At 36.5% G+C, this 17,334-nt stretch overlaps 1 protein-coding gene across 1 annotated transcript in view; it reads right to left on the bottom strand.

Moving 5' to 3' along the window:
- The window catches only part of LIN7A (lin-7 homolog A, crumbs cell polarity complex component), a 26,214-nt gene extending 9,092 nt beyond the window's left edge, over positions 1 to 17,122 (bottom strand). Inside the window, 3 exon segments of the mRNA XM_015812047.1 lie at positions 9,090 to 9,208; positions 17,034 to 17,091; positions 17,093 to 17,122. Coding sequence (XP_015667533.1) covers positions 9,090 to 9,208; positions 17,034 to 17,091; positions 17,093 to 17,122 — 207 coding nt within the window.
- Positions 17,123 to 17,334: the final 212 nt, after the last annotated feature.

The following is a 17,334-nucleotide window of genomic DNA, read 5'->3' as shown; positions in this document are numbered from 1 at the left end:
GCGCCGGCATCCACAGCCACTCGGTCTTGGAAGGGTTGAGTCTGAGTCTGTTCCTCCCCATCCAGACCCTTACGGCCTCCAGGCAACGGGCCATCACGTCAAGGGCATCGTTGGGGTGGCCTGGGGTGGAAATGTACAGCTGCGTGTCATCAGCGTACTGATGGAAATCCACCCCAAAGCCACGGATGATCTCCCCCAGATGATCTCCTTTATTATTGATAATGATATAAAATAATGATTTTAACAATGATTTTAAAGTATTGATTCTCATTTGAGACTTAAATGCCTCCTATAAGAGCAACATAATAAATCATTGAAGAAAAAGAAAAGAATACAGAACAAGAAAAATCTACAATAATATCTTTATCATGCTTTTTTCCATTACTGATTAGAAAAATGATAATCCAGATGCAGAACTTACACTTGGCTTGCTGAAGTTCTCCAATTCACTTTCTGATAACTCCAGCTAAAAAGACCTTCTGTTTGAAACTCCTAAGTAGACTACTGGAGTTAGTATGGAAGCAACATTGAAAGGCATTTCCAATGAGCCAGAAATATTGGCAACTGACCATGCAGATATCTTCCAAAGACCTTAATAATAGATTTTATAATGAAAGGATGTTCTATCTATTTGTGCAACAGTTGATGTTTCATTCATTTCAATATATCTGACCTCCAGCCAAAAGAATACCTATGAATATATAGTGTTAACCATCCATAGCCTCTTGATATTCCACAGATTAGCCAGAACATGGACAGTATCACCATAGATGAAAAATTTTAAGGGCATTGAACCATACAAACCCATCTAGTTTCTGGATCAAGCCATTTTACCAAGTCCTTTGGTCCTGCCGATATTTTTTACCAGCCATCAGCTTTCATGAATAAATCACTCTCAGTGATTTATCCATGAAAAATAAAGTATATAATTTAAAATCATCAACTTCCTTGAAATATATTATCAAATCCATATTAGTTGGGATAGGTCCTTGGTCATCAGGTGGAATTTAATATCCTGTGCTGCTCCTTCTGTGGTATTAGGGCTCAACATATACTAATAGCATTTCTAAATGTCCCAGCAGCAGTATGCACTACGAATGTTAACATCTGATGGAGCATCTGATTGGTAAGATTCCTATTTTAGGAACTAAACCTCTTTGCCATCCAGTCCTAGCCTCCTGATACATGGACTAGCTCAGTGAAGAGAGCTGCAGCAGATAAACTGCCCTGTCTTCTACCATACAAGACTACATAATATAAATCGAGGTTAGCACTTTCCTCCAGGATTAATTCCTAAATAATCCTAAATAATTGATGTATTATCATCAACTGACCTAACATTAAGAGGAAGACTGTTAGGCTCAAGGGTCAGCTCTGCTGCACCAGGAATTCCTTAGTTAAGTTGTAATGTGAAAGGGGCAGGAGGCTTTTTTTTTTTTTTTTTTAATACCCCTTCAGTTTCTGTGTCTTAGGATTTTTTTGGCTTGTTTTATCTACATTGCAATTGCTTTTCAATTTTATTTTAGGTACATCGCTCTGGAAATTCTTACCAAAATAGAAGCAAACAATTTTTGCTATTGGTAGACTACATTTCTGTGTCCAAAAATCCCAAGTGTCTTCTTTGAAAAGCTTTTTCATTATGGCTGATGATGGAAAGCAGCTCAGCTTGGATAGGGTTGCCAAAAAAGTAACTAATAAAAAGCAAGAACAATCAGGATTGATTACACAGATGCAGGGGGCCTCAGGTTCATAAAAGCTGTGCTGAAAGTATGGCATGTATTTTTTTCATCTGAAAGAAGTAACATATTTTATTCAGGATATTGATAGCAGTCATCCCTAGGAAACAAACATCTGCATTGTTGCAGCAGTTGGAACAATTGGGAGCTATGCAGTTAAGCTACGTGTCATCTTGCCTCGTGCAATGGTTATGATGATTCATCACCAATCCCAGACTGGCAATGAACTCATGTAGCTCTTAGTAGGCTTGACATTTTTAATTAGACCATATGATAGGAATGTATAAAAATGAGTAAGTTAATTGATACTTTTTTCCTGAAGGAATTTATCACTGTGTGTCTATGGGTGTAGGTGTGCGTGTGAGTGTTCATGAATATTGACTTCATTCTCAATTGAATTTCAATCCTTATATTTGGAATTAAATATCCTAAAGCACTATTGTATCTTAAGAAAGATTATAGTACATTCTAAAACAGGTTTAGATACTTTGTTTAAGATATCTCTCTTGACAAGTCAAGTGTGTAACATCTGCAAAAGAAACATCGTGTTTCCCCTACCACATTTTATACTTTGCCATTTAGCTTCACGAGAGGGAATTAAGCAAAAGTGGCATAAAGGTTGAATTGTAATGGAGCATTTCACTTAAGAAATTACATAAGTACTGAACAGATGCAAAGAAGGACACCCCAGAACTGATTCAAAATTCCCCTTCAGCCAATTCCTGTTCTTTCACAGGGCATATCTAATATTCCATTCATCACAAAGCACTTGAACAAAATATTAACAAGATTAATACGATCTATTATGTACAGATCATATCTACACTAATATTATGGGGCATGTTCTCCTAATATAAAAGATACCAAATGAGAACACAGCAGTGAATGAGCTAGATTACTTTTTAAACAGGACAAGGGCAGGCAAAGAAGACTTGGTTACATAAAAACAATCACATATATAAAGCTATGAGAATGAAACCAATATACTTAAAAGCAGGGCTTTTTTTGTCATAGAATGCACCGGAATGGAGTTCTGGCACCTTTTTTGGACGGATTTTCCAGAGTTGCGTTCTTTTCCTATTGTTGCCCTTCCTATCCTTGTTTGCTTTTGAAAATGCTCTGCTGGCAGTATGGTGTGAGCGGGATCCCCTCCGGCGCTGTCTGCCTCCTCTAGGAGGAGCCATGAGGTGGTGGAGCACCACAGCCAGAGCATGGCTTGATTGGCTGGATCGGATAATGTGGTGTGGAAGCCGATGATGGCGTGGGAGACACATAAACATGGAGGCCATCTTTCACAAGAGGGTGAGTGAGCCTTTTGCCTTCCCTTACAGAAGGTGGGGGTGTGAGGTTAAAAAGAGGAGAAGCGAGAGGAAAGAAAGGCGGCTGGCGTGGAAGCTTGCCCAACAGCGAAACTTTGCTGTTTCAGTTCCTTGGGTAGTTCAAAGGCTGGGATATCTATGAAAATCTCTTTTTAGTCTTTTATACTTTATATTCAAACTGCAGAAGCAAAGAATAAGAATAAAGCCAATGTCTTGTGATTCAGAGGTATTATTATTATTAATAATATATATTAATTATGTATTGGTCAGATGTAAAGGTAGACCTACAGTATGAGGTTTAATCAGATCTATTTATTAAATTGGGTTTAACTTAAAGGTAAATTAAAAGTAATCTGCTCACTGACAAAGTTTCAACTTTAATTTGTTTCAAGTCAATATCCATATTAAACTCCAAATGTAAATTTTTCCATCTTGTTTGACAACTTCTTAAAAATAATTCAATCTTTTACAAGCAACCAAATTTTGTTTTATTGGGCCAATTTCATTCCACAAAGAAAGCTGACATTTCCACTCATTAAACTAAATGGGTATGCCAATGGTAAATTTCCCAAAAGATTAATAGAATGCCTTCTTGTAATTTAAAGCCACACAGTGCATGGTAACATTAATAGTATTAACTTACCTTGAACAAAATCCTAGTCTTTTAGATACACTAAAAATTGAAGGTGTTTTTTTTTAACTACAAAGGTAAGCCTTGTAGGGTAGGCAAGGTGTGTTGTTTGACGGATGTGAGTTCTGGCACCTTTTTTTAACAAGGTGCTTGTTGCTTAAAAGATAACAATTGCTGTGTCATTAATGATTAATAATTGTCAGCTGTGAAACTGGCAAAGTAGAAAAGAAAAACCATTTGGATTTCTGGAAAAATATTTATTACTAGTAGGGTAATGTACACAATCTTGAAGACCTGCCAGAGCAATTCTCCAGCTCAGCTTATATCTGGTATAATTAAGGAGTTACACTGAGTCAATTTCTTACAGTTTCCTCCCTCATCTGAACTCATGAATCTCTTCTTTAAGAGACCTGTTTCCTCTTTTAACAGTCTTGTTGTGCTCCCAAGGACTGTTTGGCATTCCATCATAATAAACATTACTATGTATTTGCATTTCTGAACGAGCATATCCACATTCTCATGATAAGAACTTTTTGTTTGCAATTGTCCTATAGAGAACAGTGTCAATTATATGATATAACACTATATTCTGGGGCATTAGATTTATGCCATGAGTGTCAACAACATGCAAAATATAATTATATATTTATAATTATATAATTATAACAACTGTTTTAGACTTTTTGGACCAGAATATCAGAATGTAATAACCATAAATAATACAAAATATTACCATAAATATGCTTAGCAGAGAATTTGCTTCAGTAAGTCTTGGGTTGCTTAGCCCACTCAAATAAATTGAGATTGCAACTGATTTCATGAAACTGATGCATGAAAACAAAATTATTCTTAAAAGTTCTGATTCATGCTATCCAGGGCTTTGTGGAAGCACAAGTCAGGAAATACTGATAGTGAAAGAAAAGAATATCCCCTTGCTCACTTGGCTTTAGGGAAAAACTATTTTTATAATGATTTTGATTGTCATCTGTATTCTAATTGTCATCTATATTGCACATACATTTCCTAGCCTATATTTATAATTAAAACAAAAAAGTGTCTATTTTGTTTGGGAGGAAAAGTCAAAAATTTGAAGAAGGCCAAAAAGTTATGTGATTATGTCGGCCCTAAAAATTCAAGCTCATGTTCAACTTATATTTCACTTCATCTTATCACCGGTATAAATTTGTAAAGTAATTATTAGCTAAATCTCTATCTCTACAGAGCATGTTCAGCCTATTTTTATTTTATCTCCCCTTGATCAACAAGTACAGCCACAAAAGTGCTGTGTAGTATATAGGAAAATGACCCTTGAGTTATCAAATTATAGTCAGATTAAAGATTCAGTTCAGAGTAATAGCTTAAAGGCCAAGATATGAGCTAATGTTGTTGTTGTTATTATTATAAAAAAATAAGCAATGCAAGTATTGTAATCTTACAGTTTTTAACCAATTTCTTTAAATTTATCTGAAGAATTACTTTTTGATTTGGGCAATTTTCCTTTGCCCCCAAATTGATATAGATTCTAGACAGAAACGGGAGACACATCAGGGAAAGAAGAGAGGCCATGAAAATGAACAGAGAATTAGACTGGAAACAGCCATGGGTCACAGGCTGGCATTCACATATGGGATCTAAATTTTCCAATCATGGAAGCAAAATGTGAAGGTAAATTTCTACAGAAAACTAAATAACTTAATGCTAATGTATCACAACTTAAGAAGGTTAGCAGAAAACAGCTTTGTAGAGGGGAGTGTATCAAGTATAATGAAATGAGTGTAGATTTGGGCAACCATACTATTCATGCGAGGAATCAATCCTTTCTAAGTAATCAATCCTTTCTAGGCAAGAGTTCAATCTGTATATTGATTTTCTCTCACAGACATATCACTTCCTGAATGTGAATTTAAACTTTGGTTCTCTATTTTTTTTACTTCAAAATTAAAAGAGTAAGAAAAGAAACTATGATGGTGTTTGATAACTGTGGTAGATAACTGTGATAATCAGAAACATTTTTCAAGATTAAAAAATGAAGAAAATGTTAGCAGTAGTTAGGATGTTTGATATGTTTTTAAACAAATACTTAAATGAGATATATTAATGGAGGAAAAAAATAATTTAACTAATTCAGGAAAGATAGAGAAAGAAAAAAATCAGGAAAGGAAAAGTGAGAAAGAAAAAATAAGGTTCCATGCTGTTCATGTAGTTGCTCTGGAGACCAAAGACAACCCAAAACAATATGGAGTTTAGAAGAAGAATTTTACTTAGAAATCACATTAAAAAAAAAGAAACTCATTTTTGGACAGTCTCCAATGTTACTCATAACATGTATTTCACTTGTGGATGTCCATCTGTTGCCTGATGTTATGATACCATATGTCTGGAATAAAGACGAGAGAATCAATTATAACTTTGGGGTTCAGAAATCTGTCAAGCATATTATGTACACTTTGTGATGATTCCTCCTAAACATTTCTCCATCATGGCTGAGGATAAAATGTTGATCAAAGTGGATTCAGGTTTTTAAAAGAAAAATAATTTCTTTTCTAAACAGAGTGCAAACTCTCACCATTTACTGCACTGAAGTGAGCTTCCAAATAATGATTTAAAAATTAATCAGTTATGACCATAAACTGATAATCCAGGCGTATATCTAGATTTTTAAGTTTTTTTTTCAACTGTGAGCTAGTTATCTTTATTCTATGAATATCAGAAAGCTAAGAGCAAAGAAAAATATTGTGTGTGCTGGTATATTATTTCAATATATAAATTTCTCAGAATGCAATTGCATAATATGTCATGGGTCTTTGCCAGAGTGCACAATGTTCTAAATAGCTCATAAGCTATATGCACTTATCATGAGAATTCCCACGAATTCTTGTAGGCAGCATCAACTGAAAAACTATGTGTAAGTACAAGTACAAACTATGTGTAGTACAAAGCTAATCCAAACTAACTTAAATTTTCTTCCTTCAAACAAATAATGCCAATTGGAAAATCCAGACTGTCCATTGCAGCAATATCACAGCACCTCCAGTCATCTATTCCTTCAGCTGCTAGTCACTAAAAGCTTACCTGTTGTTGCCATAGAATAGAATAGTAATGCTATTCCATCAGCAGAAATGGATTCTGCTGGTGGGTAGACTGGACGCTACTGAGGAATTCCTTAAATCTGTAGAATCCCAAACCTTCTTGTTCCCTAAACAAGGGGAAATTAGAAATTGATCAATTTCTGGAGTGGGCATTAAGATTTCCCTTCCCACCAACTTTAGAGAAATGAACTTCAAAATGGGAAAAGAGAACATGTATCCCCATTTTTTGCAGTAGTTCTACAAAGGCAAAGTGGGGGAGAAAAACACTGAGTGTTCTACAAAGATGCTTTTAGATTGTTTTATTCCTTATAGGGAAGAAAAAAAATCAGCAGCCTGTAAAGAACAACCAATTGTTAAGCTCTCGCTAAATAGCTTTTAGTTCATTCAACCAATAGTGAATATTAATTTTCTGATTTCCTCAGTTTTGCTATATGTTAGCTGCTATTTTTCCACATATAAAAAGTATATTTAAGCATTGAGGTATTAATGTTTTCTGATATGGATAACAAACTATATACATTCTCTCATCAATCAGAAGTATTCATTTGATTCAATTAAGGGCTTTATTATGTTATCTGCTCTAAAGCATTGAATAGTATTATTTATATTAGGGTTCAATAATTCTTCTATGTACTATGGACCAAAGATGAACACACAAAGATGAACACACACAGAGCAATATCAAACTCTCATAAAACCACAAAATTACACAAGAGGTTTGAAATTTCACCATGTGATATTGTAGGTTTTCAACCAAGAGCAATGCCATTTCATAAGATATGTGGAATATAATTTTAAGATGTTTATTTGAATTTCCATCGATGCTACTTATGATTGTAAAAATGTTTTTAAAAAGCCCAGGACCCTGTGCTACCAATTCTATATTTTCCAAGCATTCAGGAGGTTTTAAAATTGAGAATGCTATTTCAATCTATATATTGTATTTGCCTTGGTTTCCTAAATTTATTTAAGTGAAAGGGGAAAAATTATTTTCTAACAAGCATGTGAATCACTGAAACCTTAACGTTTTGCCACTGACTACAAGTTAGTAAATTAGTAAAGCCGTAATTATTTAGTTAAAACATTCAGTTTTAATTATTTTGAAAAAAAGAAAAGAAAGTGCCTATACGTAGTAAAATATATCAACATTGTTTAAAAATAAGGAAGGGTTACAATCAAAATTATATTTTCATAGGAAACATTATAAATTTACATACCAAATTCCTATGCGTTGTAACTGAATAAAGGCCCTTGGTCTTAATGGGTTCTATTTCCTAGTAAATGTATTTAAGCTTACATTGATGATCAGATTTTTCTGGGCATATCAGTCCAGTGGTGTAGCCATCACTGATCTGCAAGCTCTAACGTTCTCACTGTATGCCTGCCTTGATGCTGAGGCACTGGCTAGAGCAGTGGTTCTCAACCTTTTTAATGCCGCGACCCCAACCAGTCGTAAGTCGAGGACTAAACCGGTCGTAAGTTGAGGATTAAACCGGTCGTAAGTTGAGGACTGAACCGGTCGTAAGTCGAGGACTACCCAACCGGTCGTAAGTCGAGGACTTTCTCTGCCCGGGAGCGCCGCGCATGCGTGGTTCCGCCCCCTGCGCCGGCCGAGGCGTAGCTGGCAAGCGACAGAGACGGAGCAGGCCGACCACCAGCTGGCCCAGCCCAAGGGAGGTAAGGCACCCGCTGGAAAAGGGGAAAAAAATGGCGGACAAAAAAATTGGCGGACAAAAAAAATGGCGGACAGCCTTGCTTGGCGACCCCCGTGAAATGGTCGATCGACCCCAAATGGGGTCCCGACCCACAGGTTGAGAACCACTGGGCTAGGGGATTATTTAGTTGACTTCCCTGTTTAACTTTCTTCCCATCATTAGAGAACTAACTCCAACAAACACTATAGGCTCTGTGAACCTCCCAGCACACTAGAACAATAAGAATGTAGCAAGAAACTAATAACTGTTACATAAATTTATTGGATTGTTCTCATGATTCCTCTGCCTGCACTTCATGTGTGATGTAATGCTATCCCCTAAATCCTCAGTATAAAACATTTTGGAAAGTAAATTCTGTTTATGTCAGATCAGACCTTATGTATTTTTTATGCAAAATTTTATTTTTATTATTGCAGCATTGATTGTGAACAAATGCCAATGAGTTCCAGAAACTCCATAGAGCAATATTTATTTATTGGCATGATACAGAGGTCTTTTCAATGGTATGTTCATTCTTTCTGCATTAACAGTAGTAATAGTACTTTCCATCCCTCTCCCCCCCCCCAGGAAAATGTTTTGCCAAAAATGTATTACCATACCTCTCTGATAGCTGTACAAAACTCACTCTGCAGTACTTTTTTAAGTGACTGTAACTTGTGTCCTGGTAATTCTCCTGATTCTTGAAGTTTCTCTAGTAGTTCAATTGCTCTGGCAATATCTGAACAGATACAAATGAAGGAGGGAGGGAGAGGGAGAGGGAGAGGGAGAGGGAGGGAGGGAGAGAGAGATCGAGAGATCGTTTCAGCTAAAATAGCATAGTGTAACATATAGTGAATTTTTATCATCCAGAATTAATTTAACTTTTTAACATTATGATACAGTTCAATTCTGCAATTTTGTTTTTCCTACAGTTGCTTACCTAGATAATTAGTTAATTCTGTGCTGAAAACTTCCAAAATCCCAAGCTTCTCAAAATCTAACTCAAGGCCATCATAACTATAATCTTCACTTGCCATAGGAAACAAAACCAGGGAATTTATTCAGTGAGAAAAGAGAGTTGTCATACTTGGATGATGGGATATATTTCATTCAGTGTGGTGCATTACAGTCTTTCAAATATGTCAAGATTATTCTGAATTGTGATTTTTAAATATTTTTAAAATATTAGCTAATCACCTACATATTTAATAAGCATCCTTTTTGTTTCATCCTTGGTTAATTCAAAGATGCTAAAGAGCACTGGGATGAAGAGGGAATCCAGGGTTGTTACTTGATATTTCCTTCCCTTATGACCATTATTTGGATGCCTTTACTTGTAGCTAGTTCACATACACCTGTCTACAGTAGTTGTACTCTATATTTAGAATTTGTCAAATATTTTACTGGCCTCAAAATACAGTACATCTATAGTACACTATTCCTGTGATCTATTAATCCTGTCATTGTATAAAAATAAATAAGGGTAGACTGTCATGGCTTCTTACTGAGAATCCCATGTTAGTTCCTTGTGATGATGGCTTTTTTTTTTTACTCTTTTCTGTTTTGAAGATGTAGTGCTTAAAAATCTGCTTTAGAAGCTTGTCCAGAATTAACTGGTCTGTATTTCTGGATAATCCTGGTTTGCATTTTTGAATATTTGGATAATATTTGTTTTCCACAAGCACGGCAGTCATAACCCTAATCCCTCTATATTTTTGTGATACCTATCAAGTTCTATTTGTATTACTATGTAGGATTTTAGTTCTTCCTGTTTGCTACTATGTTCATTGCTATATAGATAATGGAGATGAGGGATGTCACCCTCTACTGGTCTCCCTGATGTCCTATCTTGAGGATTTCAAATAACATTTTCTGCCTTGTACCTCCACTATTATGTACAAGCTTTATGTACCTGAATCAGTGTCTCTTTTTTTTCATCCCATTTAATTGAAAGCCCTACTGTTAAGGTTTACAAGGTCCTTCCCTACTTATGCCGGGAAGTTTAGAGGTCCAAATCTTTCTTGAATCTGTTTAGTCAATGTTTCTTTTCCAGGATTCTACTTTTGCTTCTCGTTTTTTGACTATCAAAGGAAAGATGAATGAAATGAATGAGAGATGAACTATTTGCCCTCCAAAACCTTCATCCTCCTATTCAGGACTTCATACTTGCTTATTATCCTATGTAGTATTGGATTGTTTGACCTCATATGCTAAGCAGGGATGAATAATAATCAGTTAGCTTTATGAGCCTTGAAATTATTTCCAACACATGCTAGATATATTCATATTTTCAGCAGGATCTGTGAACCACATGATAAATGCCTTACAAAATTGTTTGAACACTCTCAACTACCTGTCCTGTTTCTAAAATGTATTGGCTGAGTCTGAGCTGTTAGGTGGGAAATACAGTTCCACCATTCTGCAGAAGCTGCCCCTTGCCTTTAATACCAGATGTATGGTTTGTGTTTGCAAATAAGCAACACACATATTCAGATATAAAACACTAAACTGAACAAGAAACCAAATACTGTAACACTCCCTAAAACTTAACAGATCAACTCCATCATTCAGCAGATTCCTTGCAAAAGAAAAAAACCAAAAACAACCCTGTCCTTGTTTGATCCCCTGTTCATTCATTCTGGTTGTAAGCTCTCAGCTGTCTGTTTATTTCTAAAAGATATTGGGTAAATCTAATCAGTAATGATGTTGTGCAATATCACTCAAAATGTTCATCTGCTTCATTAAAGCAATGGAGGAAAATAACCATTGCTGGTCTCAAGCACTCCATGCTCCCTCTTTGGATTTGGTCTGAGAAACCATAGAAGAAGAAAAAGATTTTTACAAATTCCACTGCCATACTCTCATGTATTCATGCCTATATGATTTACAATTAAATTCACTTCAGTTTATCATTTGTCTTTTGTACAAGTTATACATTTGATTAAAAATTAATTGACAACATGATGATAAGTATAGCAGCAGCAATATGGATCTGTGCTCTTTATATGAAAAAGGAAATAAATTTAAAACAAGATACAACTAATATCTGTAATTTGCTGGCATTGCTTTTCCAAGCAACAATGTGGATGCATGAAATTTTCATTGTTTTCATTTATGTAACTTAAAACTGATAGACATATTTTAATGAACAAATGTATTTTTTTTCAAAGCAACTATCATTATATTAATTTCTCTGCATTGTCTAATTTCCACTTAGCCACATTCTTTTCCTCCTCTCCTTTCCCATTCACACTACATCTTAACAGCTATTTGAAGGTTCAGTTTTAGATTGCATTTATGAGGCCATAACCTCATTCTGTACATGGCTGCACTTAATTGTAAATGAAAAATAGTTATTTTTATAAGGCTTTCTTCATAGTATAGTTTATAGTATGCCTAGAATCTCCCAATAAATCAGTCAAATTAATGGTACCTAATACATATATTTTAGGACATTAAGTTACACCATATTTGGAATGGTTCCAGAATTAGTCATGCTTAGAGCAAACCCATTTAAATCAATGGGGCTGATAGTCATGGCTAAATTATCACTTATTTCACTGATTCTCAAATAACATAAGTAATTTGGACTTGATATATTGATACTCAATGCAGAGGCGTAGCGTGGGGGGTGCAGGGGGGGCCGGCCGCACCGGGCGCAACATCTGGGAGGGCGCGCTCGCACTCGCAGCTCTCTGCCCCTGCCTGTGCGAATCCGATCCGAGCCGCCGGGTCGACGCCCACTGTGGAGGGGGGGGCGCAAATTACTTGCCTTGCCCCGGGTGCTGACAACCCACACTACGCCACTGACTCAATGACTTTGGTAGCTGGATTGTGGCTACTTACATGTTTGCTATTTTCCATACACAAAGGTCCTCTCTATTCTGTTAATACTTTTTATATTCTATCATTCAGTTTTACCCACTGTATGTCAGATGATCTTATGTATTCCAAATCCCTTAAACCCTGAAACATCCATAATTCAATCTTCTAGTTAATTGTATGCTGCACGTTCCCAGCTCTGCCAGAATAGGTCTGTGCAGGCTAAATGATAAAGCTTCTCGGATTAAACTGTAAACTGATTAACTCTTCCATTATTTTGGAAATAGATTTTACATAATAAAGGAGTAAGTTATTTTGTGCTGTTTTAAGAAGCTATGTGCTGACAAGAATTACAGAAAGAAGCTCATGTGCTTGAGATTCAATTTAACCAACCAGTGAAAAGTACTCTAGTTTGAAATAATTTAATGCAAATTTTGGATAACATATATAAAGGTCTCTATTAATGGAAAAAAGGCAGTATAGATTTATCTTATCACAGATAAGGAAAAATAGAATTCAAAAGCTTTACAATGCAATCTTATGAAGCTGCAGCTGTAAACAAGGACAAGGGCCTTATTACATTACAAAAGAAAAGCTTCCAGTGACAAAGTGACTGTGTTACATCATCACAATCCTAAACCAGTGTTACTATTTTAGTGGGATTCATTATGATATGGGAGGAGAAGTAGATTTTGGTGGTTATGTTGGTTTTTCTCAGGGGCGTGGTAACTGAGTTCTTTAGTTCAGATTTTTTAATATAGATCTTCTCTACATTTATGGTAAAGTCTTGCATCTTCTTCTAATAAATCTATGACAGCGAATGACCATTTAAAAAATGGAAGAGATGATACAAGGCAAGAACATTATTTCCACAAATGAGATCTAAATAAAAGCTGATTGCTGTAAAATATTTTGTGGCAAAATATAAGAGATTCCATTTACCACATACCTCAGCATCCCATATATTAGTAACAATTCATGGGAACATAGCTTTTGCAACTTTTAAGCAAAATCTAAGAACTTTCACTAAGTTAAATCATAAGCATTGCAAACTAACTACAGCCTAAAAGTTATCATTTTGTATGGTTTCCAGTAATTCTTACACTCCCTTGGTTAATGTTTGTATGAAAAATCTGGCAATTGTTTTACATAAATAGATGATAAAAGGGTGAAAACATTGACATATCTATAGGGAATATTGTAGGAAGTTATTGATAATCAACCAAGGAAAGTGAACTAGTTAAAAAGGAAAGAAAATCATTTGAAAGAGGCAATCATTTATCTATCACAGGGGTGTTAAGCTGCCAGCCCATGGGCTGGACGCGTCACAAGGAAACCCCGCCCACCCCATTGCCGGCAATGGGGAAAAAGTTCCGATACGTCGCGCGACGTCACATGATGTCGCAAGTTTGACATGTCTGATCTATCAGTTGTCCCACTATCTGTAATTCTGATTAGCCTGGTTCAGTGCTATAGGTTGTCAGTGCAACATTCACTGTTCTTATTTTTTCATAAGAAGTTGGGGGATATGGTGAAACCCATAGGCTCTTTCCGACTGGGCTTATGTTATTCTACTTAAACCTTATTTCCATGTACCTATCTGGTTTGAGTCATACTCAACTCTTGGTAACTTCATGGATACATCCACATTGGGGGTGGGGCAGGATTGTAGTACATAAGATGGTTTTCTACTGTCTTCTTCTGGGATGCTTTTTTGACTTAGAAGTCTAGTATGGACCCCAGCATTCCCTGTTTGTCTCCTATCCAGGAACAAACAAGATACCATTTTGTTTAGCATTTCAGGCAAGACAAAATTGATCAGGTGCTACCACTACTGAAATGTAGTTAACATAGACCAAACACTGCTTGAGTGGGATTCTTCTGTGTATATCTATGAGTAGAAGGGACAGGAAGAGTGAAAGAGGACAAACAATGAAGAGCTAGGTTTCCTAGAATTTCTCTCTTTAACTGTGCAAGCAAAATGCTACCTCTAAATAAGTTCTTCAAATTCTTTTCCTCTACCTGTTCCACTTTACTTGATATTATTTACTTTGAGGAGCAGCATTTTCTATTTTCTGTTTCTTTTATGTTAGATAGTTCCCTGTTAGTTTTGTTTTTCAAACACAAGCATCACCGTAAGAGCACTGGAGGAATGGTTTGTACTGTACTGGATGTAAATTAGAACTTAACTTTTCCTTGGGAAGCCCATAAGAACTATATGGTAGAAACAGACATCCATAAATGTAAATGATTTACTGAGTACCAAGGCTGTTGACAGCATTAACATTAATAACATTTACAAGGAAAAGATTCAATTGAATTCATATGGGGAATTTTCTACCCTGGATATTCTTCAGAAAAGTTCTGTCCTTCACCTTCCCTATTAGGACTGTGAAAAGCATTCAGAGAGGAGCCTTTCAATGTGCACTAGTGGGAAGAATAATTTCTTTTTAAATTATTAGGGCTATATATCTTGCAAAGGTTGCATGGCTGCTCTAAAAACTGTTCATGGCTGTTTTCAAATATATATGATTTCATTTCATTTTACTTATGTGATAATTATTTTATTATGCAAATACATTTATTAATGATCAATTATCTTCAGTGTCATGAAATGTTAAATAGCTTAAAATTAAGTAATTAATATTGCTTAATATAACATCAGTATTGAATTCTAATCTAAATAACATGTACTAAGATGTGATAAGTTTATGTAACTAAGGATTTCCTTTCCTCCCTAATATTTATTAATTATTGTGTTCTACTTTTGCATAGCTGATTATTTACCACTTTTTTTTTGCATTCTCAATAAAGTTGTAGTTGCAATTTAAATATATCAAATAAAAAGTCAGGAGTAATTTCAATTCTATCTAGTTTTAAAATAAAATTTAGAAATGCATAGTGTAATGACTATAGTATGTAGTAGTAATACCACAATGCTTCCTAATAGATTGCCATCTGTTCAACTTTTTGCTAGGAAATAATTTGTCTTGCTTTAAAGTAGTTCACTGGGATGAAACTGCAGATTACACACTGAGTTTCTAACTATTTGGTAGAAACAGACGTCCTTTTTGTCAACAAACTACTACTGCTAACACTTCATATTCTTTTCTCTTTGGATTACCTATCATAAATTGTCCATTTCAGAAGTGAATTTTAAGTAAGCTTGGGCAACATATAAATTCCAGGGTTCTTCATTACACACCAATAAGCTATTCAAATTTATACTGAGAAATTGAATTTTACACTGAGGGCAAAGCTGGAATTTGGGGATTTATTGTAATTCTTTAATTACATTTTAATTACTTAAAAATTAAGGACAGTTTTAAGAGTTCCTAAGAAGCTTGTTATACTGTATTTAGATATCAAAATAATATTTTAAGGCTCTTGAATATTGATTTACTAAAGTGGCAATCTTACTCATATTACAAAGGAGTTCCGATAAAATCAATGGAACTTACTTCCTGGATCACACACAGGTGGCAAGTAGTATCAAAAAGCAAATAAAATAAACTGTTTTTCTTTCCTATATTCTACATTAAGAGAACTGGTGTTTCCTTTGGCCAAACAGAGAATTGGTTTGAATTAGGGATTTCCGCCCCCCCTCCAAATGTAGTTCTATACTTGTACTGAAATTTCTTTTTCACACCTCTGTCTCTCCCACCTGCTCTTCTTTCATTCCACTCCACTTAATCTGGTATTTAGTCTATCTGTCCCTCAATTTCATTATCTTTTGGAATTGTCAATCAACATTTTCTTTTTAAAAAAATATGTGAGGATTTAATTACAGCCAAATTGCTGGCTTCTGCTTTCATTCAGAAATGTGGACTGCAAACATTCTGATAGCTTTATGTGTAAATCTACATCAAGGCATCTGCAATGAACTGGCATCAGTGGCATGCAATAAGGACTGTGCCTCAAATTTTAATTTTGCAAATCTGTGAAATTTTTCTCATCCCAGATTAATATATTGAATGAAAAAGGAAACAAAACATAATCCATAGCATTTCTGCCACAGGGGATAACATATCAATAGAAAGCAGTTAAAAATAGCAGTATACAAGGGGATGCTAGCCCTTAGTAATCAGATTAATAAACATCTTTTTGCTCTGCTGGGTGAAACAGTGATAAAAGTACAAATGCTGTCCTTTCTCAATGTTCCCCTTTCTTTATGCCTGGAACAAGCGTCTCCCCCACATTACTGACTGCCAATCGAAGGGGTGGTGGGGTGGTGGCTGTATTTATTTGTAATGCCAGTTCTCTGCCTTTGAAACCTGCCATGTTTTAACTCCAAGATCTCCAGGAAATCTGATCTTGCTGCTGACCCTCCGGGATGCTAAACCTGCTCCTCCAAACTGGCACCCGGGCACAGCCTCGGAAAAAAAAGTTTCCCCGTCCTTCCCTTCTCGTTCACCACCGCGACCCTGCCTCAAGTCCTCCGGGCTGATATGGAGGCGCAAGAGCATGTCCCAATCGGCGGATGGCTGTCTATTCTCCGCTGCGAATAGACCGCGGGGCAAGCGGCAGGGTGGTTAAACGTTGCCGCCGGCTGGGCAATATATTGCTCCTCCGGGAAATCGCCTCCGGGGACTCCAACGTAGCGAAGGCTCTTGAGGTTGGATCTGGGAAGGCTAAAACCACATTCAGCCCAAAAAACAGCCTCTGACTCTGCCATCGACAAAGTGGGGGAAAGCGAGGGAAGGCGGACGTCAGATCGCGGCGCCGAGCACAGCAGCGCTTACCTCGGTCCAGGGTGAGCGGCTGGACCACTGTCAGCGTCGTCGCCATGTCTGCTGCTCGGTGAAGCTGAAATGACGCGGGGCTCCAGCATCAGGCGGGAGTGTGATTGGGAGCGGGAGTGGGGGGGGGACAAGGAGGGGCTACGGGGAGGACGGGGAGGGAGAGGGAGGAGGACGAGGGGGGAGACCGGGAAATGCGTAAACGGTGTGTGTGTGAGTGTGAATGAGAGAAATGGGGGGAGGTGGGAGAAGGGCGCGACCCCACAAGGCAGCGGTCTGGCGGTGGGGAAACGGCCTGTCGGTA

Source organism: Protobothrops mucrosquamatus, unplaced genomic scaffold (genome assembly GCF_001527695.2).
Source record: "Protobothrops mucrosquamatus isolate PMUCROS unplaced genomic scaffold, P.Mucros_1.0 scaffold63, whole genome shotgun sequence".
Classification (NCBI taxonomy): domain Eukaryota; kingdom Metazoa; phylum Chordata; class Lepidosauria; order Squamata; family Viperidae; genus Protobothrops; species Protobothrops mucrosquamatus.
This window is presented reverse-complemented; position numbering and strand designations above follow the sequence as displayed.